Source organism: Coffea arabica, chromosome 2e, assembly GCF_036785885.1.
Source record: "Coffea arabica cultivar ET-39 chromosome 2e, Coffea Arabica ET-39 HiFi, whole genome shotgun sequence".
NCBI classification, from domain to species: domain Eukaryota; kingdom Viridiplantae; phylum Streptophyta; class Magnoliopsida; order Gentianales; family Rubiaceae; genus Coffea; species Coffea arabica.
In genome coordinates, this window is record NC_092313.1 from 23,429,536 (window position 1) to 23,456,074 (window position 26,539).

The 26,539-nt window shown below is 35.1% G+C and overlaps 3 protein-coding genes and 1 long non-coding RNA gene across 4 annotated transcripts; 2 read left to right on the forward strand and 2 right to left on the reverse strand.

Moving 5' to 3' along the window:
• The first annotated feature begins 5,486 nt into the window (after positions 1-5,486).
• Positions 5,487-9,488, forward strand: LOC140036912 (uncharacterized). The gene is made up of 4 exons (XR_011840506.1): positions 5,487-5,860; positions 7,785-8,160; positions 8,375-8,911; positions 9,011-9,488. It is a non-coding gene; the product is annotated as an uncharacterized lncRNA (long non-coding RNA).
• Positions 7,507-9,324, reverse strand: LOC113722755 (flavanone 3-dioxygenase 3-like). The gene is made up of 3 exons (XM_027245998.2): positions 9,070-9,324; positions 8,369-8,616; positions 7,507-8,258 (listed from the first exon to the last, which is right to left on the reverse strand). Exons 1-3 carry the CDS (start codon positions 9,322-9,324, stop codon positions 7,688-7,690), a joined length of 1,074 nt encoding a protein of 357 aa, XP_027101799.2. The 3' UTR covers positions 7,507-7,687.
• Positions 9,489-17,123: 7,635 nt separating the features above from the next.
• Positions 17,124-18,277, forward strand: LOC113732014 (mavicyanin). The gene is made up of 2 exons (XM_027257596.2): positions 17,124-17,417; positions 17,756-18,277. Exons 1-2 carry the CDS (start codon positions 17,261-17,263, stop codon positions 18,160-18,162), a joined length of 564 nt encoding a protein of 187 aa, XP_027113397.1. The 5' UTR covers positions 17,124-17,260; the 3' UTR covers positions 18,163-18,277.
• A 187-nt stretch (positions 18,278-18,464) lies between these two features.
• Positions 18,465-22,913, reverse strand: LOC113732013 (uncharacterized). Its single transcript, XM_027257594.2, has 5 exons — positions 22,372-22,913; positions 21,023-21,463; positions 20,722-20,814; positions 19,284-19,423; positions 18,465-19,015 (listed from the first exon to the last, which is right to left on the reverse strand). The coding sequence occupies exons 1-5, from the start codon at positions 22,774-22,776 to the stop codon at positions 18,574-18,576; spliced, it is 1,521 nt and encodes a 506-aa protein (XP_027113395.1). The 5' UTR covers positions 22,777-22,913; the 3' UTR covers positions 18,465-18,573.
• Between the last annotated feature and the right edge of the window lie 3,626 nt (positions 22,914-26,539).

Sequence of the window (26,539 nt, forward strand, 5' to 3'; positions counted from 1 at the left end):
TGAGTGAAAATAATAATAAGGATTAAATAATAATACTAAGTGAAAATGTCACACAAATATTATGTTTTTATCTTTAAAAATATCTGCCATTATTTGCGTTTGGAGAGAAAGAAAAGAGTGTGTGTGAGAGAGAAAGAGAGAGAGAGTAATAAAAACAATTTAGAGGCGGGGTTTATGTTAACTTTTTTTTTTTTTGGTACACGTGAGAGGTTTTGAATCTAAACTCTCCTCCTCACAATCCCTTCCACTTTATCACCCCAACCAACCCTCCCTCCTTAGAAGTGGTGTTTAGGAGTATTAATTTATGTATGAGTGTGTGTATGTATAAAAAATATGAACAATTGCATTCTGTGGGAGACATATATGAAAGTATATTATGTATGTGAAAGGTATAGTATGTATGGTTAATTCATAGGGGATTGGAATGGGTTGGGTGGTATGGCGGGATGGAGTGCTTTCTCTTTTACACACACATCTATACTTAGACCCATACACGTAGATGCACATACACGCGTCTTTTATATGTACCATACATTATCAAACATAATTTGTTTATTACAACATAAAGTCATACATCTTTCTTTAAAAAAAAAAAATCACATTTTCACGCATAAAATCATACCCTCTCTCCTTCTCACTCTCACACACACACACACAAATTCACTTTTCCTATATATTAGTAATTAATTAAACAAATATTAAAAAGGTATTATTTAAAAAACTAATTTGACACAACGGTAAAACAAGATTTTGGTATTAAAATATATAATGGCCATCAAACATAATACGTCAATTAATGTTCAAAGTCAACGAATTATCCAATAGGTTTGACTTTATAAATTTGGAGATTCAGATTTTAATTATACACTTTAGATTTTAGACTTCATATTTCCAATTTTCCATAGTTATTACTCCTGATCGAACCTGGGTGTTCAATCAGTTAACCTAGTGAACCGACCATCTAGCTAATATGCATTGATAGTTAAATACCAACCTCGGAAACTTGGAATGATATCAAAATTATTCATCTCATCATGACCACGTACATACGTAGGAATACTGGAACGGGAGAGACAGACGCAGAGCCACGAGAAAGAAGATCTCTGTGTCCCGAAGTATGCTGCTAGCTAGCGGCATGACCGACGGATGACTCGCACGAATTTTAGAAATTATATTATTAAAAGCTGTAAACCGTATGCCACCCAGCAGCCAGCGGTTTCAGTCTTCTTGTTTTTTCTTTTGTTGTTGGTATTTGACCTTATGGTTGTAAACCGCCCTGCAAAGAGAGATGACATTACATGAATCTGTCTATCCCATGATGATCTATCAATGTACCTTAATTCAAGCATCCCAAACTCTCAGAGGTTCTGCAGAAGTCCTTTTTTTAAAATTTTTTTTTTTATAAAAACTATAAATGTTTAACAATTCTTCGTCGTTAAGTAGCATTTTTTAATATAATATATCAAGAGGGACCCTTTCGAGTTAGGACATTTATTAGATGGAAAAATAAAAAATATATATACCAAATATTAAGCTGGCCATGGACTGTCTCGGTGCATGAATCAAAATGGTCGATGTTGCCAACTATTTATAAGTAGAATCAGAGATTTCCGTTGGGGCTCATTTGCATGCATGGCTATGACAGAAAATGGGACAAAGGGAAAAATGTTACTATATTTTCTCAAGAATTTTCAACAATCCTTCGTAGAAGTACAATGTATAACGGTAATGTTACAGTAGCACATATATCGGTCGACCATTTCTAGACAATTTTTTTTTCTCACGTTAATTAGTTCTTTCAGTTTTGTTGTCGATTAATATTTCTTTTTGGAATATCAGGGTTATAGTCAAACTAAGTTTGAGTCAGTTACCTTCTTGAGATGTTTTGGTACCCCAATTCATGATTTGATCGTTTTATTTGATTTCTTGCTTCCATGTTCAGGTAAGTTTCTTTTGTGTTTTTTGGGGTATGGTTTTTATGTTGTTCAGATGCTATAGATTTCTTCTATGCAGATTAATTGAGTAGGCATTAATGACTGTGAGAACTTTCCATGTGACGGATGATTTATTGAACTTTATTGTTTCCAAGAGTTGGACAAAAACGTAAATGTGAAAGATAGTTTTTTTTTTTTTTTGTTGGTTAACAAAAGACATGTGAAAAGTTTTTGTAATATGATATATGCGGGGTAAAAAGATATTTAAAATGTAAAAAGCTAATTAAACAACATAGTTAGAATTTTATATTTATAGTTTTTTTTTTCAAATAATGTGATTAATTTCCAAAAAGAATCGTCTTGTTCAATTTATTGCCGGCAAAGGATTGTTCCCTTAGTGTTGAAGTGGAGTTTTTGTCCTACAATTGTCTTCGGTTTACATGAAAGCAGGGGTGGGCAAAAAATCCGATTCGATCGGAAACCCGACTAACCCGATTCGTTCCGATCCGAAAAATAGGATATCAGATCCGATTTTTCTTAGCGGGGCAGATGCAGGTTGGGTACCCGCAAAAACGAATATGGATACGGATACGGATCAGCAAAATAAAACCTGCTGGTACCCGACCTGCAAGGTATATTATATAAATATTAAAAAAATAAGGGTTCATTATATAATTTTATAATTTTTAATCCTAAGTGTAAGTAAAGTGGTTTACAACCTCATATTTTAATCTCATATGATCCACCTCTCCTTATCTTGTCTAAAAAAAATGAATATTCTTGGTGAAACTTGAACCAAATGAATAAAACAAAGAAAAATTTGTGAAACTCTATCACAAAAATTGTTTATCCCTTTCATCCTTTTTCATTTTTATTCTACTTCCATCGATCTTTCCTGCAAATTTTTCACCAATTCAATCAAAAATTTGTGTTTGGAGTTCCAATTTCTGTTAGCTAGATAATTAAAACATTTGTGTCTTTCATTTATTTATTTATTTTATTGCAATTGTGTCGCTTAAATTTGTCTCCTTTATTTTAGTGCAAGAAATTTATTTTTCTTTTTCATCACCTTTAATGCAACAAGGTCTATTCCAAAGATGTAAGAAAGTTGGGGAAAATTTTTCAAGATTATTTTGGTTATACTTTTTTCAAAAATTATTAGTTCTGTTCAATTCTTTTCCAGCCTTGATTCCACAATCGACTAATTTTGGATGCAATCTTGTACCATAATATCCTTAAGGAAGTTGGAAAAGTTGTCATATACTTATTATCCTTGTGTTTGTTATGTTGTAAAAGGATGAAATGCGTGAGAATGGTGATGTACTCAAAATTATCATAAAATTTCGTTTTATCCTTGTGTTTGTTATACTTGGAAAAGTTGGAAAAGTTGCCATATACTACTTATTATCCTTGTGTTTGTTATGTTGTAGAAGGATGAAATGCGTGAGAATGGTGATGTACTCAAAATTTTCATAAAATTTAGTTTTATCTATTAGATATTATAATTCTAATATGTACTAAATTTATGAAATAGGTTTGATTATTGGATGAAATGTGTGAGAATGGTGATGTATGGATTTTGATTATAATATCTCTACCAATGTTAATTGAAAAGCATACTTTTTTTTATTGGAAAATATGTTGATATTAAGTGAAAAATATTTTTTTATTGGAAAATAGTTTTTTTTAGGGGCGTGTATCCTATGACCCGCCCCTTTTTTTTCGGGTACTCGAATAGCGGGTACCCGAAAACATTAAGAGCGGGTTAGGATCGCAAAATGGCTGATCCGATATTTTAGAGTCGGGTCAGCCAAATCTTGTTAGGGGCGGGTATCCGACTCGTGCCCACCCCTAAATGAAAGTTGAGAATCTTGCAAAAATTGTAGGATTTTGCAGATAATTCTTATGTGCTCACATGGATTTTGAAGCTAACTTCAAATAACCATAACATCTTATTTTTAGTCAAAAGGGTTTTGCAGAGTCATTAGCAGGAAAAATGATTTTTATTTTTCTTCACTTTCTTGTACATTGGTTTCCCGTCCAAATTAACTTTCTTGTTTTGTAACTTCTTGTTAATTTTTGCCCCAGTTAGAGCAAAAGCAAGAATGAATGTTATTTTTTTCCTTAGAAATTAAGCAGCTGAATGACATGTGCAGAGGTCGAATGATGTCAAACGCAAATTTTTATCTAAACAAGGTAATGTGAGGTTAATTATTTGGCGAATATGGTAATTTTTCTTGTTTGTTTCTTGTGTGCCATTTGTCCTAAATATCAATTAAAGCTTCAAAACATTTTTTTTTTCTTTCTTTTCTTTTAGAGTAAATCTTATATACACAGACAGTGCATACATTATTATTGTTAAATTCATGATGCATGTGTAAAAATTGAATTTCAAATTCAAATTTTGCATAGTTATCATTCATTTAAAACTGACAGTGAATATACTGTCGGGATATTAATCCTTTCTTTTATGGGTTGAGAATCCTGTGATCCTTCAATGTCTTCGTCAGCTAACCAACTTTACTAACGTGACTCTTAGTGCATCAAAGCCATTAAGATTCAGATTGGCTCCTTTTTCTTCATGTTTGGGTTTGATAATCAATGAATAGCTGTGTAATAGCAACTCATGCAGAGTACGGACAGCACATACGAATTTATACATTATGTTATTTTTCTCTCGCATGAGATTTGACATAGACGTCAGTTGTTTATACAATACTTCAACTACAAAAAACGACCGAAAAAGCACAAGAATACAGATGCAATAAGCAACACAAACCTAAGAATGACTAATGTTTAAATTTTCGACATAACACACAGAGTAATGTTATTTAAAAGATTGAAAAAGTAGATTAATGAGTTAAATAGTGCATGTAAGTTGAAGATCTAATTTTGCAACTTTATTATTATTTTCACGAATTGATAGATGCTTTACCTTGCTTCATTAGAACATGACACAGGGATATTGTAACTGATGTCTGGCATTGTTGCTCATATTCTTGAAAAGGAACTTGCACAAGAGTAGAAGATCAACTGCTTTCGTCTTACTTTTGTTCATTAAACACCTTATTTATGTACACTACTTTTTAAACACCTTACTTTTGTTTTTTTAGTTTAAACTTTTGTTTTTTGGCCTGGAATGTTTTATTAAAACCTACTACTGTAATGTATGTATGTATGTATCCATTTGTTGCAGCAAGAAGATCAGTGGAAAGGTGGTCAAAAACAAAGAAAAAAGAGATCATATGGGAAGCTATGGGGCAATTTGATGTGATCAGTTTCTTTCTCCAATATTGAGTTTTTTTTTTACCTTAATACAGGATCTGATTTATCTTTGTACAAGAATAGTACTCCATACATTATGTTTTCGGAGTGAAAGAAATTAATAAAATAGAAAAAGACAGACAAAAAAATAAAATAAAAGAAGAAGAAGAAGAAAAGGCCTAAAAATCCTAGTGTGCTGCTAGCTTCCAGCTTTATGCAAACAAAAACTGCTAACGCAAGCATATCTGTAGCCCCACTCGAAGTCGTATTTATCACACTTATGTTATAAGGGTTATTTAATACGAGCGGCAGAGATGAGATATCTTTTGGGGTTGATGGTTTCACCGCCATTGGATTGGGAAGGCCCTCCAACATTTGCAATAGACACCTCATTTATTTTTGTGGTTGAGATGAAATATTTCATGAGCTGATCATTGAGCACCATTGGATTACAATAGCCCCCCACAGTTTTTGCCATATTTTCTCCAAAGCCCTCTTCTGGGGGTTTCTGATCAAATCTTCACGAGCTACTTTAATGGAGGATTTGGGATTAAACTTTACAGAGAAGGCAACAAACGGAAAGAGCACCTTTTCAGCCAAAAGCTTGAGGGATAGAGTAAGAGGAGAGGGCTAGTTTTTGATTAGGATAAACATTCTCTAATGTAAGTCACTTTCCTCACAATTATTTTCTATTCATTTTTTTTAAATTATTGTATTTTAGTTCTTTTTTTATTTTTTTTGTCATGTAAATTTGTACTCCTTGATCCACTGTTGTTACTAATCTATCATCAATGATGAGAGTTGAAGAATTTCCCTTTATCTTTCCTTTTCTGTATTCCAAGTTAATTATTTGTTAATATGTTGTGAGTAAGATATTGAGCATCAACAAACAGCTATATGGCAACTCTTTTAATGATTTGGAAGTGAATTGCCGAATCTGATTGGAAGAAATAATTAAAAAAAAACGTAGGATAGTCTTGAATCTAGTTGCTATAATTGTGAACAAATGATCAACGGATTAAGGTAAAAAAAAAAATTTTTTTTGAAAAGAAAAAGTTAAGGTAAATCAAGAAACATCCAGTCACAGAAGCCCATGATCAGGCACTTGATCTGGAACCTATATATACTTCCGCTTAGAAAGTGAAAGCCCATTCCCCTTTATCCATCAAAAGTTTCATTTCACTAAATATTACATGCCACAGGACTTTTTAGTCAAGAAATCTCTATATACCAAAATGTTCCTTTTCAAATTGGTTGAAGAAGGAAAAAAAACATTGCATGTAGTTTCCAAAAGGCAATGTAGAGTAAGTCCAAGAAGTACTTGTTACTATTGTAAGCATAATATTTGCTTCAAACCAACTCAAAATACATATGGAGATAACCAATGCAATATGGTGTCACTAGCGGAAGAACAATAATCAGTAAACAGCTGATTTCTCATGTGTTTATTTATTTGCATGGAAATCTTACTGTTATGGTTTAAAATATCTTCAAAATCAAGTGGAAAAATGACTAAAAGGGATTTTTCCATCTATGATCAATATCCTTTTTTGTTTCAAATGATCCCTTAGATCCTTGATTTTGTCACAGCTAATGTTGCATTCATTTTAGTTTGTGGTACCAGGACTAAATTCAGTGAAACAGACAGATTCTGGAGTCATAAAAAGGAAAATCATTCAAAAATTTTGTGATTTTCTTTGTGTTTTGAAAAGGAGAAGTAATTGGCAATTTGGCATATATCCCTGAGGTAGGAGAAGTGACAAATTCTATAAATGGGCCAGTTTTAGAAAGTCCCTTAAAAATTTGAGGTTTGGCCCTGTCCCTAGACTGGTAAAGGATTGTTTTTCCGGGATTGGGGATTGACATACATTTTATCATTTCTCCTCTTATTATGGTCAAAGTATTTCTTTAATTGATATCTCTTTTTTTTTCTTGACTCACGCATATCTTTCTACTGTGTCATTTCTACCTAATTTGGACTGATTGAGCATAAAGAAGCTAAAATGAGATGATTTTCCTCTTTTTTGGCTGCTCAAAGAAACTCAAGTGATGGCCAGGGATAAACAAAAAGAAAAAAAACCCCAACTATGGTTTTTTTTTTAAATTTTTTTTTATCATTATTAAAAGGGCAACCTCAGCTGTGACAGTTGTATATTTGGAGCTGATTCAGGTTTGTTCTTGTACCACCTTAATTTGTTTTAATGCTTATTTTCCCCTTTGAGGCGTTTACTTGTACTTCAACTCTTCGTGTACATGTATGCACACATGCATGCAACAAAGACATGACTATGGAAAGAACTAAGGGGGCTGGAATAAAATCGATAGCTCATTCTCAATTCTTAATACTATAGTAAATTACGAGTGAAATCAATATTATATGGCTCACATCCTGCAAAAAAGAATAATGTCGATACTGTATTACTGGTAATTCAAGAAAACACCTAGTTCTAGCTAGTTGGAAGTTGGCATGGTGCATGCAGAATTAGTCTTCATGGATTCTTCTTCAGAGCGTCTATATACCTCACTTCCATGATGTCATTATTTGAAATGAAGTCAAGAAAACCACTGAAGCTCCCTTCTGCGTAGGACAAAGGATGTTGATCATCCACAAGCAGCGGGGCAGGTCCTACCTTCCTCTCTAAGGCTAAACTATGAAGGCTCGCAATGGAAATACGATCAGTGTCCGAGTTAACCGTAGCGCGGTGGACAAGGCTCTTACATAGACCATTGCTGATTATTTCCATTTGATCTCCTATCTGAATCACCAGGGCTCCTTTCCTGACTGGAACTTGATACCATTTCTTGTCATGGCTCATGATTTCTAGTCCCTGATGATTTTGAAGTATTATAGTCATATAACCGTAGTCCGAGTGTGGTGGCATGCCTAGTACGAGATCTGGTTCAGGACATGTAGGATAGCAGTTCACAGCCATGACTTGGGATCCTTCATCAATGCCCTCATGTAAGTACTTAGGGCTTAGCCCTAAGTTCTCAAATACAACTCCCATCAACTTTCTATGCAATGCATGCACGGCTTGCGTATAGTTTCCCATTTTTTCCCTACAAAATGGCAAAACATGATGTTATGTTATAGGTTAAAGAATTAGGTATTTAATTAGCTTTATTGATGCTTTGCAAAGCTTCTTTCAAGTGGCCCTAAATCTACTTACTTGTAGGTTTTTGGATTTGATGGCCATTGGTCGATCCAAGTTGAAATCGGATGAGAGTAATGTTTGATGAAGTCTCTCCAAAAGAGAACCCTATCCTCAACATGATTCAGACTGGTTCCATATCTAACAGGTTCGCGGATATTGGCTGATGCAAGTGACATCTTCTCTTCGTGTGGCAACTCAAAGAAGTCAGTTGCAGCGTCTAGGGCATCATTCATGACTGAAAGAGGTATCCCATGATTAATGACCTGCAAAACATACGAGTCATTAATTGTTGCATTACCGTGGCATATGCATGCATGCCAATCCTATGCCAATGGAAATTGCTATTCTGCCTAGCTTCTTTTTGTTGCTCAACAGCTTCGAGCTTTTTGCTCCAGGTTTTTGCATTATTGCAAAAACCAGGTAAATATTTCGATGAAACACAGAAATCATGCGGGATCTTAGTTAATGGCAGTGAATGGTGCTACTCATGCATGTCACAAGGAACATGAATTCCTGCATGTTCGTTGCATGACCACTCCAATACGTTATACCATTGAGGTTGGTAAATCATTAGCAAAATCAACAAAAATCTGAAAATATGAAATATATGTCCGTACATGCATGGTGTTCTCAGAAACTTCTTGTCTTTCTCTTCAGGAAAAATCATGCGATTCTTGTGCATGCAAGAGACAGGATTAACGGCCTATAATGTATACCTGGAAAAATCCTGAGTCCTTGCATGCCAGGCGTACTTCCTCCTTGATTCGAAGCCCATGAATTGGATGGTGTAACGAGGACAGGTCTATAATGGGCGAGACGATGGCAGGATTTGGACAAAGGCCAAGATTAGGGCGCTGCGATGGAGGAAGAACATAGCGTTTGGGAACAGAAGCAGCAGCCCCCATTTGGGAGAGTTTCAAGACGCTAGTGAATGAAGTGGGAGCAGCAGAACTCTCTCGTTTGTCTTCCATGACACTGTCCCTTTCCTATTTTTGTGAATGGCCTCAACTAGGCGGCCTACTTGCTATTTATACAGCTAAAAGTACATCCAGAAATTAACTTTATATTTCCTTGACAATTTGCACAGCCCCTGTACAGTTTCAATGAATTTTGATATAAAAATGATTTGTGCTGACGCCTACATAAAACAACACGAATGGTCTCCACTTTGGAGTCAGCCATCAGTCCACTAATGGCAGATGATATTTGTTTCTCTATGTCATGGTACGCTAGTTAAAGATGCACCTTTTTGGTAGGACATTAATTACAAATACTATACTTTTTGAGTTGCAGAATGCCGTTTACCTAGTCTTGGTTTGAAGAGGATTGTTATTCCAATCCTGGTAAATCCACCTTGTTATGGTTCAAGAGGGATGCTATTTTTCTTTAAATATAAAAAAAAGAAGAAAAATAAATAGTGATTTCCTACTTATTCTCTGATAATTCGAACCCGTTATCTCTCAATTATAAATAGAGTAGTAGATCCATAATCTCTTAGTTATAGGTGAGGTATCTTATTAACGAAACCATATTTCCCTCTTGTCCGAGAGGGACGCACTTACTAGCTAGAGAGAGGGTGCAAGTTGATTAAACCAATTCACGTACGTCACAGAAGTGGGAATAAGTTATTCTATTGTGGTTTTTTAATTTGGACCATAAATACATAAGAAAAGCATTTCTCAAATGAAAAACTTAACCAATGGCAATATTGTGAACTTGGTCTATCATTAATTGGGACAGCTCTAGCGTCTGCTCATGCCGAATTGTTGTAGAGAATGGAGCCCGTTACTACATTCACGGCAGCTTTGACGTTGTTAGGGGCAAATCTGTGCATGTCTCCCCTGAATTTCATACTGCCAAATAACGTTGTTAGGTTTTTACCATTCATATACGGTTGGTTACTTGAAGCCAAGTTCTTTCATTTTCAAATCTAGACGATCGATTCTAAGCAACAATTAAACAAGTGATTCCATTTCAAAGTGTTCTCACAGCCTCAAAGGGAAAAAGAGATCTTCAAACTTGAGAGTGTATCTAGCCTAATTAAGAGGGTTGGTTGGTTGCCGTTGGAAAAATACTTCAAAAGAGGACATGCATGTAATATACGTTAGACTTGGGAGCTTATACAATAATAATATTTTGAACGAAAGACTGGCTCTGTGTTTCTTTGGCAGATACTAAATTCAACACGTATGGATAAATTGCATTGAATCTCCTTATCTTTATAGGAATTACTTAGATCTCCCTTCAACTTCTTTGAATTTGCAAAAATTATACGTGTCCATGCAGAATGGCCCTAATTCTCACCTATAAAGTGAGTGTTTGTTTTTGTTTTTTGGACTTCATTATAACATAGAATTAAATTGACTAATTTACCCTTATTTACTATGTATAAAGCTATCAACAAAATTAACAAAGATATTTATGTCTTCCACACATACTTTTCTTCTTTAATACATATCGAGATATGTTTTATGTTTGATGGTTTGCTTAGCTTTTTGACGTGTTTTTATTAATTAATAAAAAAAACTTTCGTGTCATCCTTAGGGATATTGCAATCTCCTTTTCATCAGTCTAATATACCATAAAATTCCAAGAGAAACAAAAAAAAAAAAACATGTAATCCAAGAATAATCGGCGCACGCAATCTTTTTCACGACTATGTGCAGACACGCGAAAGGATGCGAATAAAAACAAATTTCTATTTTAAAGCCGCAAAAATAATCATAAATATATATTTATTGAAACCTAAAAGTAATTGTATGTCTTGTACAACAAGTTTCTTCAACAAAAGCTTATGTGATTCGACTACTGCCAAATTCAAATTTGAGTCAAGCTCGAGAAGGAAAAATGACTCGATTTGACTCTATTTTAAGCACTATATTTTCTCATTTAGACCATACAAGTAGGGTTCCAAATATAAAGCTAAAATTAATTATATTTATATTGAACTTGGCTTTCTACCCTAACCGTACCAACCCTTGGGGTTCGTTTGGGAGTGGAGGATTTGGATAGAAAAGAAAGGGAAAGAAGAGAAAGTTTACTTTTGCTTCATTTGTTAGTTTTAAGTAGGAAAGAAAAGAAAGGAAATGGAAGGATGAATAGTTATCAAAATGCTTCCTCCCAAATCAAAAGGAAATGGGAAGAAAGTTTGGAGAAAACTTGATAATTTTTTTTAAAATGCCTATTTTGTCCTTAAAAAGGTTTTGAACAAATATTTAATGATTTCTATGTCCAAAATCATTCCACTAATTCTCAAAACTCCCAAACAACATAACAATCGCTTCTCTTCTCTTCTCTCATAACTTAAGCTTTCCCTTCTTTTCTTTTCTATCCTAAACTCCCAAACTAAGCCTTGGTTTTTGTGGGCAAGCGATTCATATCTTCTTATTTCAAAATTAATTGAATGACATTTGAACAAAACCACGTCGTTTAAGAGAATACTCTTCTGCTATTATGGATCCTGTCCGTATTATATTGGGCTACTAGCCCAATGGACCAATGGTTGGACGGGTAACGTATTAATAAGCAGTTCGATTTTGACAACCTCACTTTCCAGACATAGCAAAAGCTATGCAAGAGGACACGTGTAAACGTACTTGCAAGGAAGACCAATTAATTAAAGGTAATACTATCAACCTCTAACCTGATTAATTATTTGCTTCCCGCAATGATTGGTTAAATTCCGAATCATTTGTTTCGTTGGAATCGTTCTGCTTTGGCAAAACACTCTTGTTTTCTGCTATATGAGTATTATAAGATCTGCTTACCTAATGATCATCATTTAAGTTCTTTCGGTCTTATCATGAAACGTTAGATAATGACGAATACAAGATTGACTTTTCTGCTTCACTATTTCGGTCACAAACAAAACAGACAAAGTCATAGTAAATGAAAATGCCACAGCTCATTTTTTTTTATGTCTACAGCAACTTCATATTGAAATGACAAAACTATTCCTTCTAAGTCCAAATCGTATTCGGACTTGAGAAGGTTAATTTTAGCGTTTTATGCAAAAATGGCTATGAAACTAAAAAATGAAAGGCTAAATAAATATACTTCTGTTTTTAATCATAATTATCTTCATTTCTGTTAAGTTAGAGTTATCTATTATTGGGTTATAAAACTAATAACATTATATATATACACACACAAAGATATTGGGTATTGAATTTTTAAGTTTCTCTTATCAAATCCTATCGAGTTACGCGTCGGTAACTTCTAATGATTACCATACCTTAATGAATAAACCCATCGATCATATAATCGAATTAACTATCGGATCAAATAGCCGTAGGTATTGCTTTTATCGTACTCATTGTCATCCCTTCTCTAGTCTGCCCCTCGGACCAAATACATATTCTCCTCAAATGACAAAGTATACCTTTCCCCAAGGCCAGCTAACATGCAATTAATGGATAAATTTAGGCATTCAATTCTTGCTATATACATACACGAATATGATGGATAGTGGCTGAATTCACGACCTGTCATTTTGTAACTATGCCTAACAGAAACAAGATGCAAAAAACAAAAAAAATATACAAAAATGAAAATGGTCACATCCTGAATTAAGCAATGAGATATTATGTTTCTCTTATGTAAGCCTGCCCATTGAGCCGTATACATCTATAGACACTCGAAAGTGATTGTCATTCGCCTCTCTTAGCATCATGTTTGTATTCAGAGATACTAATATCTTATTGATTCCCATGTTGCATGCATTGATATTAAGTACAATTTTTCTTAAATTGTTAGACACTATTATATATACTTGTCTTTTCTATGTATTAAAGTTTATTTCGACCCATCATGTATGATGTAAGCCAAGGATATATAGTTTAAGTAGTAGTTGATATGAGAGGGGGCAGTTTGTGACGAGTACAGGACCAGGTCCTAGCTTCTGTATTTCACCAACAAATGCTAATATTAAAGAGTTGTACTACGAAACAAGGCCTAAATTTGCTAGTGGAACTTAAAAAGGTATTACAAGTCTTCTCATTTTAATTTATATTTGCTAAGCAAGGTGTTGTTTATGTCACCGACTTATCTTGGTTTGTTGGGAGAGCCAATAAATGCAAGTTGATGCATTCTTTTTTTTTTTTTTGTAAAATCCACGCCAAAATGACACATAAATTTTTTTTTTTCACATAAAAAAGGCAATTAAAAGATTATAATTCGTTTTTTCTTGTTTGGTTTACAAGCAACAACGCATATATTATATTATATAAGGGATAAGAGGGCAAATAACCATCTATATTAGAGGAGTGCGTTTAAAACACCCTATGAATTTTTTTAACGGTGAGTAGCAGGGAAATAAATTTTTATATCTTAGAAATAAATTTTAATTCTCTCCAAGTAGCCAATTTACTTTTAACAAAAAGATGTTAATTTCCCCTATGCTTCTTTAGCCTGCTAATCAGACCAAGTGCATCCATAGAGGAAAAATTTTGTACTACTTATCTCTTCAATCATAACTTTCTTGGTTAATTTTCATGTAGAATTGAACTCACTTGATCCATTATTTGTACTTTTCAGGAATATAGCAAATCACAAATTTCATCATCCTCTGGAAACAAATTTTCTGCAAAGTAGTTGTTGGCTTTCATCTGATGACGCAAGGTACGTATTTCTTTATCGGGACTGGCATTTGGAGATATATGCGATCAGAAATAGAATTTGATGGATGCATCTATGCATTTGATGGTTGTACTCATCTGGCTTTGATAACGAGCTCTAAGAGCTTGAGCTGTTAGACACTTAATTACACTCAGAAGCAGAAATTAAAAGTAGAATATTTATTAATTAGGATCAAGGTATTTATTCTTATGCCTGAATAAACACCATTTCCTAGTTTTAAATCTTTGTATCCAAAAAGACAGATAAAACTGTGTTTTTGCAGATGGAAATTATATGGACGAAGGTCTTATTCGATTAATTAGCTATTTCATGCATTTTGGTTGTTGGGACTTGAGATCTTACAACTAAAGTTATCCCTAATCAGGTGACCTTAGGCAATCAAGAACTAAACTTTCAGTCCTCGTAGTAGTTCACCAAAAATTCAATTGGGGTTTATGCCAATTTGGCCCACAAAAGGAGGTCAAAATCTCAATTAGACCCTCCAAACTGAAAAAAGGTTCTATTTGTTCCCTCAAACTTAAAAAGTGTTCCATACAAATTCTAACGTGTAACTACTCAATAAGGGACCTAATTGAATATTAAAAGATGTAAATTCGTACGTTACAATTTTACTTCTGCAAACTCTTCAATTTCTTTTTTCATTGTTTCCCTATAAAGAAAAAGAACAAGAGAAAAAAAAAGAACAAGAACAACAATTACGGGTATGGAAGTTGGCAATATGACATGGTCACTGCCAATTTAAGTGATTATTATTTTTTTAGCAAAATGCATGCTGTAGATTAAATTTTCTAGGTACAACATGATTTTAGCAACGATCAAGGTGACATTTTTGGTGACATATTGTGCAAATCAAATGGTAGTTACACAAAACTGAAAAAGAAAAAAATGGTTCCTATTGTTATTACTCTAGTGTTAGAAAGAGATGAAAAATAAAGCAATTTAAATGTTTGAGAAAACAAAATTAGAAAAGTACACATTTGTATCTTTTGGTACGGAATTAAACCCCTCATGATTAACCAAATGTTAAAATTTGGATTGAGTTGGATGTTTTTTGAAGGGCCATGCTCAAACTTTTTCAATTTAAAGTGCCAAAGGACATTTCTGCATACTTTGAAGGGCTAAATTGATATTAACCCTTAATGATTTGGAGAGGAAGTGGACTGTTAGTTCACCAGTTCAAGGGGAATATACACCTCTTGTTGGATTCGGTTTGCAATAATCAGAAATTTAACCACAGGCTATGCAAGTTACAAGCCCAATCCGCGTTCTCCGAGTACAAATGGGCCCAGGCCATCATATAGACACTTGCCATGGAGCGGCTTGCTATAGAGCCTAGCGGGCTTACCGGCTAACTAGTCCAGCTGAAGAACTTCCTCTGCTGGTTCTTTTTTTTGCTTTTTATTTTTTCCCCACTTCTTGCTTTCTATTTTTTGGAATAGCCCCCCTCTTTGCGAGCATCATTCACTCTCACAGGTCTCACAAGTTTCATTTTAAACCGATTTGAGGGTAGGATAGCTATTAGTAATTGTTTTACACTATAATCCCAATCGTTTATACTCTACTTAAACTTATTTACAACTCGGGGACAAATTGGTTTGAAATGAAATTTATGAAGCTTATGATCTGAATAGAGTCTAAATTGAGGCCATTAGATTCTCAAAATTTGAGGTAAAACGAGTTAGAATAATACTAAAAATTCACTCAATGGAAAAGCGTGAAAGACAATTTGCTTGATGTTATTGAATATACCTGGCCAAGATAAGCTTCAAGTATTTGACCCTTATGAGTAGGGTGTTAATTGACTTTGATATGATGTTCAAGCATTAAAATTCAACACAAAAGTAGTTGAAAGATGCATTTCTTCTGGAGTTGTCCATGATCAAATACAGGTACGTGCTGATCTTCAACTAGTTCGAATCCCTCAAGTCTAATCTAAAATCAAAGATTAGTTGTATGAATGATTTAAAAAAAAAATTAATTTTCTGGTAAGGTTTGTTACAAAACCTTGACTATAACAACGCAGAAACCAATCAAGGAACATTTCCTTTTCCTAAATTTTTAACAAGAAATCCAAACTGTTCCTTGACTAAAATGGCCTAAAATTGCCTCGTGCCATTTTAGTTGGAGATCAAGTTACGCACGACACAACAACTTAACCAAACACGTCCATTTTTAAAACTCTGAAAGTCCATACATGACACTCAATTTCTCAGAGAGTTCGAATACAATGATTGATAATAGTGACAATAATAATAACCACGGAAAAAAAAAATACTATTGTGCTTACCAACTAACGCTTCTCTCTGTCTCTGCATCATTGCATGTAGATGCATGCTCCGAATCCCAGTGTTAGGTGGCAAGAAACTGAGATTAGAATATTTGTAGAATATGAAAGATTCGTTGAAATGAACATCTCGATTGCTATACCTATACTTGCATGTTCAAACATATTCTCTCTAGCCTTGCTGGCTTGGCATGCTTCCTATCGGTTGGCAATACAACCGTCAATTTTTTCAGGAAGGTATGTTTCTGAAAATATACACCATGCAAAAGAGAATATGATTGATTAATAGACTAAAAACTCTTTGTACTTTCAATCTTTGATTACTGCAATTGAATCCAGGTAATTATCAGCCCTGTTCAAATATGGTCCTACACTTCTACATGCCAGCAGTATAGATTAATTTCAAAGAGTCCACCTATAAAGAGCAACTATAAAATACAACATTTCTAAACGATAGACACAAATACGAAATTTTCTAAAAATCAAGAATACGTGTCATCATTCTTTAGTTTGTTTCTGTCATTTCGATCGTATATCATTTCGTATAGGATTTTTAAATTCGAAGTTATGAACATGTTTAGCAACATTCAAGAAAGTTAAGCATGCAAAATAATAGTAATTTAACTGTACCAAGGGGGTGAAGATTCAAAGTAGTAGTAGTTGAGAATTAAGACAGGGAGGAGGGTAAATTCCAAAACTTTAAGCATAAGTCAGCGGAGAGGGACGTTGGGTGGCAATGTCCTTAAGAAATAGGTTAGGTAGGAGTTGTAGAGACGCACGGAAAAACAAGAGACTAAATTAGTTACTACCGAATAATTTGATTTTCCCTTCCTTGAATTATGCCATATTCCTCCATTTTCACAACTATGAGCCGGCTATATATATATACATGTAGATAATTGGTTTTCCCTCATCAATCCCTGCATTTGTGCTTCTTCTAATCCTTGTCCAAATTCCAAGCACACAGCAATCATCAAACCTAAGAAATGGCCTTAAGGGTTGCAGCCCTTTTCCTCCTGCTTTCAACCCCCGCAGTTTATGCTGTCCAACATGTTGTGGGAGGCCCCGGCGGGAGCTGGAGTACTGCCGGAGGTTACAGCACTTGGGCTGCTGGAGAAACCTTTAATGTTGGTGATACACTCCGTAAGTTACCTACGCGGCTTTCCAGTCTGAATAGGTTGCCAGCTATGCATGAATTTTACACTAATTAGTACCACAAATTAAAATTTTTTGCATGTAGTTGTTGTTTGATCTGTCTCAGGGTTAGAATCTTCACTTTTGTAGTTTATTGTTGTTTTTGTCATTAACGTTATTAATGTACACATCCATAAACTCATGTTGAAAGGTTCTTTAGAGGGACAGGAATTAGATGACTTGTTCTTATGGAGAACTGTCTTGTAAAATTCAGTTTTTGAGCCCATAACACAAGGGACCAGTTATAAGGCATTTCAACTAATCTGACATTTTACTTCAATTATCAGTTTTCAACTATGATACCTCTCATGGCGTTATCGAAGTAAGCAAGGATGATTATGACAACTGCAATACTGGAAATGCCCTTCAATCTTATACTGGAGGCAAAAGCAGCGTTACTTTATCCAAACCTGGTTCAATGTACTTTATTTGTCCAATACTGGGGCACTGCGGACAGGGTATGCAATTGGCTGTCAATGTCCAGGGTAGCAGCAGTCCTCCTTCTAGCTCCACCCCCACCACCCCCTCAACTCCTTCTGGTTCAACTGCACCAAGTACTTCACCAACAACATCTTCACCAAGTGCTAAAAGCTCACCATCTGGGTCCAATGGAGCTGTCAGTGGTCTTGACAGCTTAAATCATTTGATGCTCGGACTTTCGCTTGTCTTGGGAGCCCTGTTCGTTCGCGTTTAAGGGCTAGGCAAGAGGCAGTGCTTTTATCTCTGTTAATTTATTGTGAAATTATCTCTGTTGATTTTGTAATTGTAATGATTTAGGCAATAAATGACACGGTCAAGATTGCTTTTCATGTTCCTTAATCTTCATGGTAGTGCGCCATGTATGGACCACATGAGATTGTTGTAGATTCTATTGTTGATCAGTTCCATGTCAATGTCTACATTTCTTGCCCTTTAGAGCATATTTTGAACTTTGACCAAAACGCAGAAACTATAGAGTCTACAAATTGTAAAAAGTAAATTACTGCCATGATCATCTGACATTAACACCTCAATTTATTCAACATAAAACGAGGATCGAATTATCGTGGATTCAAATATATACAAGTATTGCCACCCCCACCAAACTGAAATTAGATAGAATTAATTACATGGGGGGTGGATTAGACCACCGTCTCTTCATTTCAGATTTCCACCTGACCTCCTTGAGTTTCCCATCTGTTCCGTAATCCCTTTCCATCACAAGATTTATCCCCTCGTCAGAATACCACCCAACTCCAACACAAAGGATGCCATCCTTATTCACATCAACATAGCCTGTGACGCCTCCTGGCAGCCAGAGGATGGTAACATCCTGCATGTCTAGCATCTCTTCCTCCCCAAAGTAAACTGAATGTTCAGGCAGGCTTCTCTTCTTTAGGGTTTCTGTGCAGAGGTACACGTAAGGTGCACCATGGCATTCCTCTAACATGATGTCTTCACCATAGATAGGTGTGGCGCTCACCTCAAACACTTTCCATGAGCCAATTAATTCTGATGGTTGAACTCTTTCCCTCTGAGAAAATGGCTGCAAGTCTACCTCCAGCTCACTGCCAATCAGAACTCAAAAATTACAAGGCATAAAAAGCACTATTTCTTATTCATAATATGGACTCCTTTTGGAAAAATGTATAAAGATCATAGAAGTGGAAATGGGCGTCAAAGGGCTTATGCTATGATTACAAAAGATTCTTTAGTTTGGGGGAAAAAAAGACAAACGGTAATTATAGGAACAGAACAACCCAAAAACAAGAAAGCACTTAAAAGAAGTGCAACTAAGAATTCAATACAACTGGAAAGAAGTGGAATATAAGCTACCTTTCATCAGGGATACTAGCAGGACTATCCCACTGTTCTTCATAAACAGCAACCCTCATTATTTGGATGTCTGAACCCCCATTACCAAATTCTATTGTATGAACAATCCGCAATCTTTTATGGGAACCTTTAACCAAACACTACAAGAAAGCAGGGAAAGAGAAAATACATCAACATACTTCTTAGTGGCAGAGTAATCTAAAAAGAGAAGTTGTGTATGGAATTGACTGCTGAAAGTTCCCCAGAAGACAGGAGATATAATGCTATACTGCAAAATGAGTTTCATAATCCGTTCTCAAAATAACTAAAATGAACACCATTCCTTTTTTTTTTTCAAGGGCACTAAAGCAGAAAGTACATAATTCAAACAAGATGCACACAAAATTTAGGCAAAATGATGAAGCATAAATATATCATTCTCTACAAGATCAATTATATGACCTGCACCGTGAGGCAGCTGTTATTATCCCATCATATACTGAAAACCAACAATCTCACCACCAGCTAAGAGCCTATCTGACATTGAATTACCTGCCAATTTAAGCCACGTAGATACCAGAATCCACTTTAACCTTGCAGGGGCATTAGCCTACTCTTCAGAGAGAACATCAAGCATTTCTAATGTAGATATACAACTGGTGACAACATGCACAGAATCGCCACTTCGTGCAAATATTACGGAGTTTAGGAGAAGTCTTTCTGGCTGCAAGCCTACACAATAAACCTATTTCTTCTTGAAGTCCATTAACATCCAATGCATCATTTTCATCCTTGACGAACAAAATTCAGGCACTCACATAAAGCACAGGTAAAAATCATCTTTTGTGCACCGAATTTTCAATGAAATCTAAGAAGCTCATTTACAAATCCCTGATTGGAATTTATAAAAATCATTCTTAGGTAAAAAGAAAGGACCTGTGCTGACCTTCTTTAGCTTTTCTTCGACTAACCAGAATTATAACAGAACTTAAAGTAATCTCTGATAGATCTAAACCAACAAAGCAACTGGAAGTCTTCTGCAGGAAAGCTAATCCCAAACTAGTTAGGAGAATTATTTTATTTCTATAAAACCAGGAAGCATTACACAATATTTGCTTCATAAACCAGGAAACATGCCTCCTCCATGTGTTATGGGCTTTGTGGTTCATTCTATGAGTTCAGTCATTTATTTCTGTTGCCACCCAACCATTTCAACACTATCAATGAGTACCAAATTTCAGATTTAACTTATTCTCTGTTATGACAAAGGAACCACACTGACATCTCTTAATCCTCTGGCATTAAAATTGTGGACATCAAAGGACTTTACTAGTTTTACTGAAGCATGGAGTTTGGATAGACTATTATTTGAGTAACAGTGATGAAGCTCATTATAGGTAATAATTTAACAGAAGTTTGAGCAAGCAAGACATCCAAAAAGAATGTTAGACAGCCTTACTTGTTCAAATTTGTAAGTTGGAGAAAGGAAATATTTGGACTCATCAAATTCGCCAACCCGGATGTCAACCGGGCCTCTTGAATATGATCCATCCTGCCAATGTACCATCATAGAATTTCGCAGAAATATTAGTAAATCACAGAGTTGTACAGCGAGAACTTAAATATTCAACTACAGTTTGATACACTATTAGGAAAAGAAAATGAAGTTTTTGTTTATTCTCATGTTATTAGAGGACTTCATAATTCTTTTGCTCTTACAGGGGAAGGAAATGGAGTGCAGAAAACCAAGGTATTTGCACCTCAAAGATAACAAGACCAGGTTCTATTCCCATGACATCTTCTTCCATAATGTCACTCCTTCCAAAATTGAAAGCCTCAAATTTTGGCAAATTGTGAGTTGAAAATCTATTGGATGTCTCTTTCCTGGACAAAGAAGCCTGCCCATTGTCAGACCTCGCATGACGCATATATTCACCTTCATTTAACTGTGGAATTTCACCATAAGGATTCAGTGTGACCCAATTTATTCGCCTTTTGATTTGAGTAGTCTGTTCCCCAGAAGCAGATGGGACTGCTTCCACACGAGACAAAGTATAACAGTCAAATAGGTTCTCATTCTTGTTCCCAATGTCAATTGGCTCCATCTCTGCAGTGAAGGGAGAAAAAACAGCTCCCACTCCCTTCCATATCCCACTGAGACTACTTGCAAATGTATGCCATGCTGGGCGAATCACAGGTTCCTGAAAAAAGAACACCAATCAAGATGCATATTGCACTACATTCTAACAAAATTTCAGTAGTTAGGTCCTTCAGCTACACGTTTTGTCACATGACTTCAGAACTCCAATTTCATAAATTCCATTAGGTGATTTTCTTATAGTACATCTTGAACATCACCTGAATTCCCATTTGTTATGGTGTCATACTAAATATCGCTTCGAACTTGGATTGTAATTAGAGAAACAGAGACAACCAATACTTCCACCTCGTTGTCATAGCCTGAAATCCATTCATTTGAAAGTTTGGTTCTAGTTTTGTCTCTCAAACTCCAACAGCAAAATAGACTTTGCCAATCAATGTAAAATTAACAATGTACTTGGATTACTCCATAAATGATTATAGACAATTGGTAAAAATGGTGAGGAGATAAAAATTTAGAATCTTTCTTTAGGTCCCACCATTAGCAATCTACATGCACTACAATACCATATGAAAACACGCTCCACTATAAATTTAAAGGACCTAGGATATATGACCTTTAAAATTACCAAATTATCATACACATTCGTTCACCATCACAAAGCTCAGATAACCCCTTTAAACCCTTCATAAACACAATGTACATCAGCCCATTGTTCATTTCAAACCATTCAGCAAACATTCAGAAATGTGGAAAAAAAGGAAACCAGGGTCATTCAAATCTAAATGACCTATTCTATACCATCAATAGAAACCTAGGGAACCCCACCTCACATATATATCATATGGTACTTATGGAGACACCCTCACAAGCCACATTCTTGCATACATATCGATCAAAACATATGAATATTCCAATTGTTGTATCATCGATAAATCTATTGGTGCACTGCAGGTAATTCACAGTAATTGAGATATAATAAAATACTGCTAGTTTTGTAGAATATACCTGAGTTTGTAAAACAGTTTCAACCTCCACTAACATAGCACCAGAAACCATAAACCTACTATTTCTGTTACCCACATTTCTTTTCCTACCATCAGCAACCCCTCCTCTTTTCTTCTTCCTGCGCTTCATTTTTCCCTTTTCTTTCTCTGCTTCTGCCATTTCGTTATCCACACTCCATACATTCTCCTTCCCCCCCGCCGCCGCCTGCTTCACTAATATCAATCTTCCCCTATCATTCAATTTCCGATCATTGCCATCAAAATTGCACGACATTGAGGGGTAAGAATTGAATTTACGAGCTGATGAAAATGATGTTGAAGAAGGAGAGGAAGAAGGGTAGAAAGCGTGGTGTTGATGTGTGAAGCCAGTGATGGTTTTGCAGGCATTTATACAAGGAGATTGCATTTCTCAAGGAATTTAATCGGATTGATTGAATTGGTTTCTAGGGTTTTAGGATTTTGGGAAAGTTGAATTCAATTTGTTGTGGCGAGACTTCTCTCGAACTGTCATTGAAGGGAAAAATTGACAAAAAAAAAAAAAAACAAAAGGAATGAAGAAAACGAAAAAAAAAAAAAAAGGGAAAAATGAGTTTTCTGCAGTCTTCGCTGGTGCAGGTGTGTGATGGGGACCACAGGTTTATCTGGATTCACAAGTAATACTGGCGTAATTTGAAATTTATTTATGATCCAAAAGAGAAAAAAAAAAAAAGAGTAAGAGCCTATTATTGTGAAACAAAATTTTCAATTTTAATGTCTTTAGTTAAATCCAGTTTCTTCCTTTTTTTTTTTTTGAGGAATAAATCCAGTTTCTTTACAATTCAAGTGACAATAATATCTCTTATGTTTTATACTTTTCTACATGAATTAAAATACACAATGATCACATATTTCTCATTATCCTACAATTACATTATGGAGTAACCCAAATGATCTGCGGGCTGGCTTAAATATATGTTTCTCAATTCCATTTTAAAATAAAATATACTACAATAGTACCCAAAAAAAATTCTTTTTTTGGGATAACATGAGAATAACCAAATAGTAGTATCTTTTATTTTAATTCTACGTATATTGCACAAGAACAGATTTTTGTTTTGTTCAAATCAGGGAAAAGTGTAGGTAATAATTATTTGTAACACTTTTAACTATCAGACTCGGGATTCAAATCCTGAACCTTCAACTTAGAAGTAGAAAGATAGACATGTCTTTAACTACGAAAACAGAAACTCGAGAAAATGTTGCAAAAACCATGAAAAATTGCACCAATCATGCCATTGCCATCATGCGAACTTGCATTTGCATCATGCAATAGCCAATAAATGGTCCATCGCAAGTCAAGTTTCAATTGAAAATCGTAAAAGTACAAGCCATGAAAACTGTCCTCTCCATGCCATTGCCATCACAAGGTGTTAAGAATGCCAACACCATCTCGATACATCTCAAAATCGACAGTCTACTTCATCAACCAAACACATTTCACGTAGACTTGATAAAATTATTTTACTTTCTTAATAGAACATACCTGAATACATTGCTGCCTATCTATATCTAGATATAAATTAACCAGGTTACAGCCACTGTCTCTAGCCCAGAAAGGATGATTGCAAGTTAAAACCGCTAATGCTATTAGGAGGAGGCATGAGAAAGGTAAAAGAGAATGGCGGCCATCAACACCGGGAAGACGAGAAAGACAACGGACGGAGGCGGTTGTGGCGGACCGGGAGCCATCATCAACGGCACAAACACCAGGCACATCACCACCAGCAGCATAATCACGACGGAGCCCATCCCCCAACCATGCCGCTGCTCCACTGCTCTCCCCATATTGGTTGCCGACTAGCTGCTGCTAATTAATCAGATGGATGTTAATGTATGAAATGGTTGATTGGTACCCTGTGATTATTTATGTAGTTGGTGCCTCTTCCTGGAGAGGACACAACGGTTGGTTTCAGTATTGGCCACTTTCGGCGGGCTAGGGGTGCAAGAATTTGCAGGCTGTTGATGCTAATTACTGCTTAAAATTACAAGGTTTCAGTTAATATAATCAGACGCATCCCTAATCTCAAACTTTTCCCTCCTTACTATTTAATTATGTCTTCTAAGAAAATGTTAATGCCGTAAATTAGCGACACGACCACATTGTGCCTATGTACGTGTCTGCATTAATCATGAGAAGAATATATATATATATCACCAAAAAAGATTTTCAGATTTTTTTTCTTTTTTAAAATATTTTATAATCCCATTAGATAATCATTTTCAGAATTTATATCCAGTAGCTGGTTGAAATGTATTCAATAATGATAATGGCCTATAAGTTAAATGATTGAAGTTGTTACAAATGTAAGGTTTAAAAACATTTTATTTCGCTATGAAAATCAAATGATATAAATTTTAACTTGAGTATATGATATTCAAAAGGAACTAGGCTGCTAAATACAAATGGGTATGGTGAGTCGAGCAACCCTCTCATGAACAATCTGAATGGATGAAGTTGAACAAGAAAACCTAAAGAAACGACATGGCCCGATCCTAGAAACAGTCAGGCATTCGGGCATAACATATACACCCTCTGTTCTATTTTGATAGTTCTCGTTTTTTTTCACACAGTTTAAGAAAAAGTAATTAATTTTGTAGGAAAAACAAATTTAGATTGCTATTTTTCTAAAATACTCTTACATTAAATAAAGTTGGCTTTTCATATATCAACATGTTTTGAAAAATCTAAATGCATTAAATGGGGTAGGTTATATTCAATATTAACAATCTATATTAAATAAGGTAGTTTATAGTAATAACAACTTACATTGAATAAGGGTATTTTAGAGAAATTAAAAGACACCTACATTCTTCAATTGGAAGATGGATTACAATTTGGGACAGACGAAAAGGAAAACATGACTATTAAAATGGGACGGAGGGAGTATGAGAAATACACAAAAAGCACTACAAATTTGTTTATCGTATCCAAAGGTGCATCAACAGTTCAAAGAAAGGACAATTTGTTTGCAAACTTATCAGCAATTTTACCATGCTTGTGATTCGTGTTTACAGCTTCTTCGAGTGGTGCTAAACAATTCTTGGAAAAATTGATTCAAATGCTAAAAACTGGTGCTATCTGAGCTCTCCAAAACCACACTATAGAGCCATGGCAGTAGAACAAAAGTCAAGGTACACCGTGATGCACCCCTTCACCATCATATATGGCTGAATAACCTCGTCACGTGCAACAAATGGTAGTACCTAGATTAATTATACAGCTAGTTTGTTAGATTTGGTTGACAGTAATAGAAGTAAAAAAAAAAAAAAGAAGAAGACATGCTCACCAGCAGCAAGACAACAGGTAAATAATGGAAAGAAAATCGGTGTAAAAGCTGAAAGGATGTGGTGAATGGTTGCCATCCTTACAGTTACGGACAACCATGTCCTGGCTATATGCCGCTACGTACAAAGTCAGCCGCAGAATGCAGATACCAAGACTGAAACAGATTCAGGAGCTCATATATACTTCACTATATTGTTTCATGTTAAGTGGAAAATTTTATATTGGTTCGGAGTAGTTGCTCTAAAACCAATGCAAGAGTTCTACGTGAATATGTAAGGGTTTCACATAGTTCCATTTAACGTATCAAATAGATTCCACTTAGCATATGAACTTGCAAGTGAGATATTTATACACATATCATGTGGAACTTTCTCATTGATTCTGAACCAACTACCATGCATGTGTCAAGTAATTGCTACGGATCGACATAAAAAATCTCTCCGAATTAAGTATTGAGATTTTCTAAGTAGTGATTAATGCATGACATCATGTCATATCTACTGGTAATTAGAACTTTAAAATGTCTTGCATTAAAAAAAATTTCTAAGACAATATGTTGCTTTTCCAAATTTTTCATTGTTTGGATATGTCACAAGGAAAACAAAATTTCCACTCTTTGGATATCTCACAAGGAAAACGACTCAGACCTTTCCGTCAATCATAGTATATGTCTGTCTTGCTGCAATTGATTCTAGTAATGGTCAATCATAGTAAACACTATGTCATTCTTAGCAGACCTATTGTAGGAATGTAGGGGCATCTGCAGCATATTGATGTCGTATGCAGTAGCATTCTGCCAAGAATAATTGGACGGCTCACAGTCATCCAGTTATAATTAATTTTC

Excerpts from the sequence above, each read along its gene's own strand:
- LOC113732013 (XM_027257594.2), bottom strand. The coding sequence starts at position 22,776 with ATGCAATCTCCTTGTATAAATGCCTGCAAAACCATCACTGGCTTCACA. Across the intron at positions 19,424-20,721 it reads CAACTTACAAATTTGAACAA|TGTTTGGTTAAAGGTTCCCA; the intron begins GTAAGGCTGTCT and ends GCTTTCTTGTAG. Across the intron at positions 19,016-19,283 it reads GCTAGTATCCCTGATGAAAG|TGAGCTGGAGGTAGACTTGC; the intron begins GTAGCTTATATT and ends TCTGATTGGCAG.
- LOC113732014 (XM_027257596.2), top strand. The coding sequence starts at position 17,261 with ATGGCCTTAAGGGTTGCAGCCCTTTTCCTCCTGCTTTCAACCCCCGCA. Across the intron at positions 17,418-17,755 it reads TAATGTTGGTGATACACTCC|TTTTCAACTATGATACCTCT; the intron begins GTAAGTTACCTA and ends TTCAATTATCAG.
- LOC113722755 (XM_027245998.2), bottom strand. The coding sequence starts at position 9,324 with ATGGAAGACAAACGAGAGAGTTCTGCTGCTCCCACTTCATTCACTAGC. Across the intron at positions 8,617-9,069 it reads AGGACTCAGGATTTTTCCAG|GTCATTAATCATGGGATACC; the intron begins GTATACATTATA and ends TATGTTTTGCAG. Across the intron at positions 8,259-8,368 it reads TCAAATCCAAAAACCTACAA|GGAAAAAATGGGAAACTATA; the intron begins GTAAGTAGATTT and ends GCCATTTTGTAG.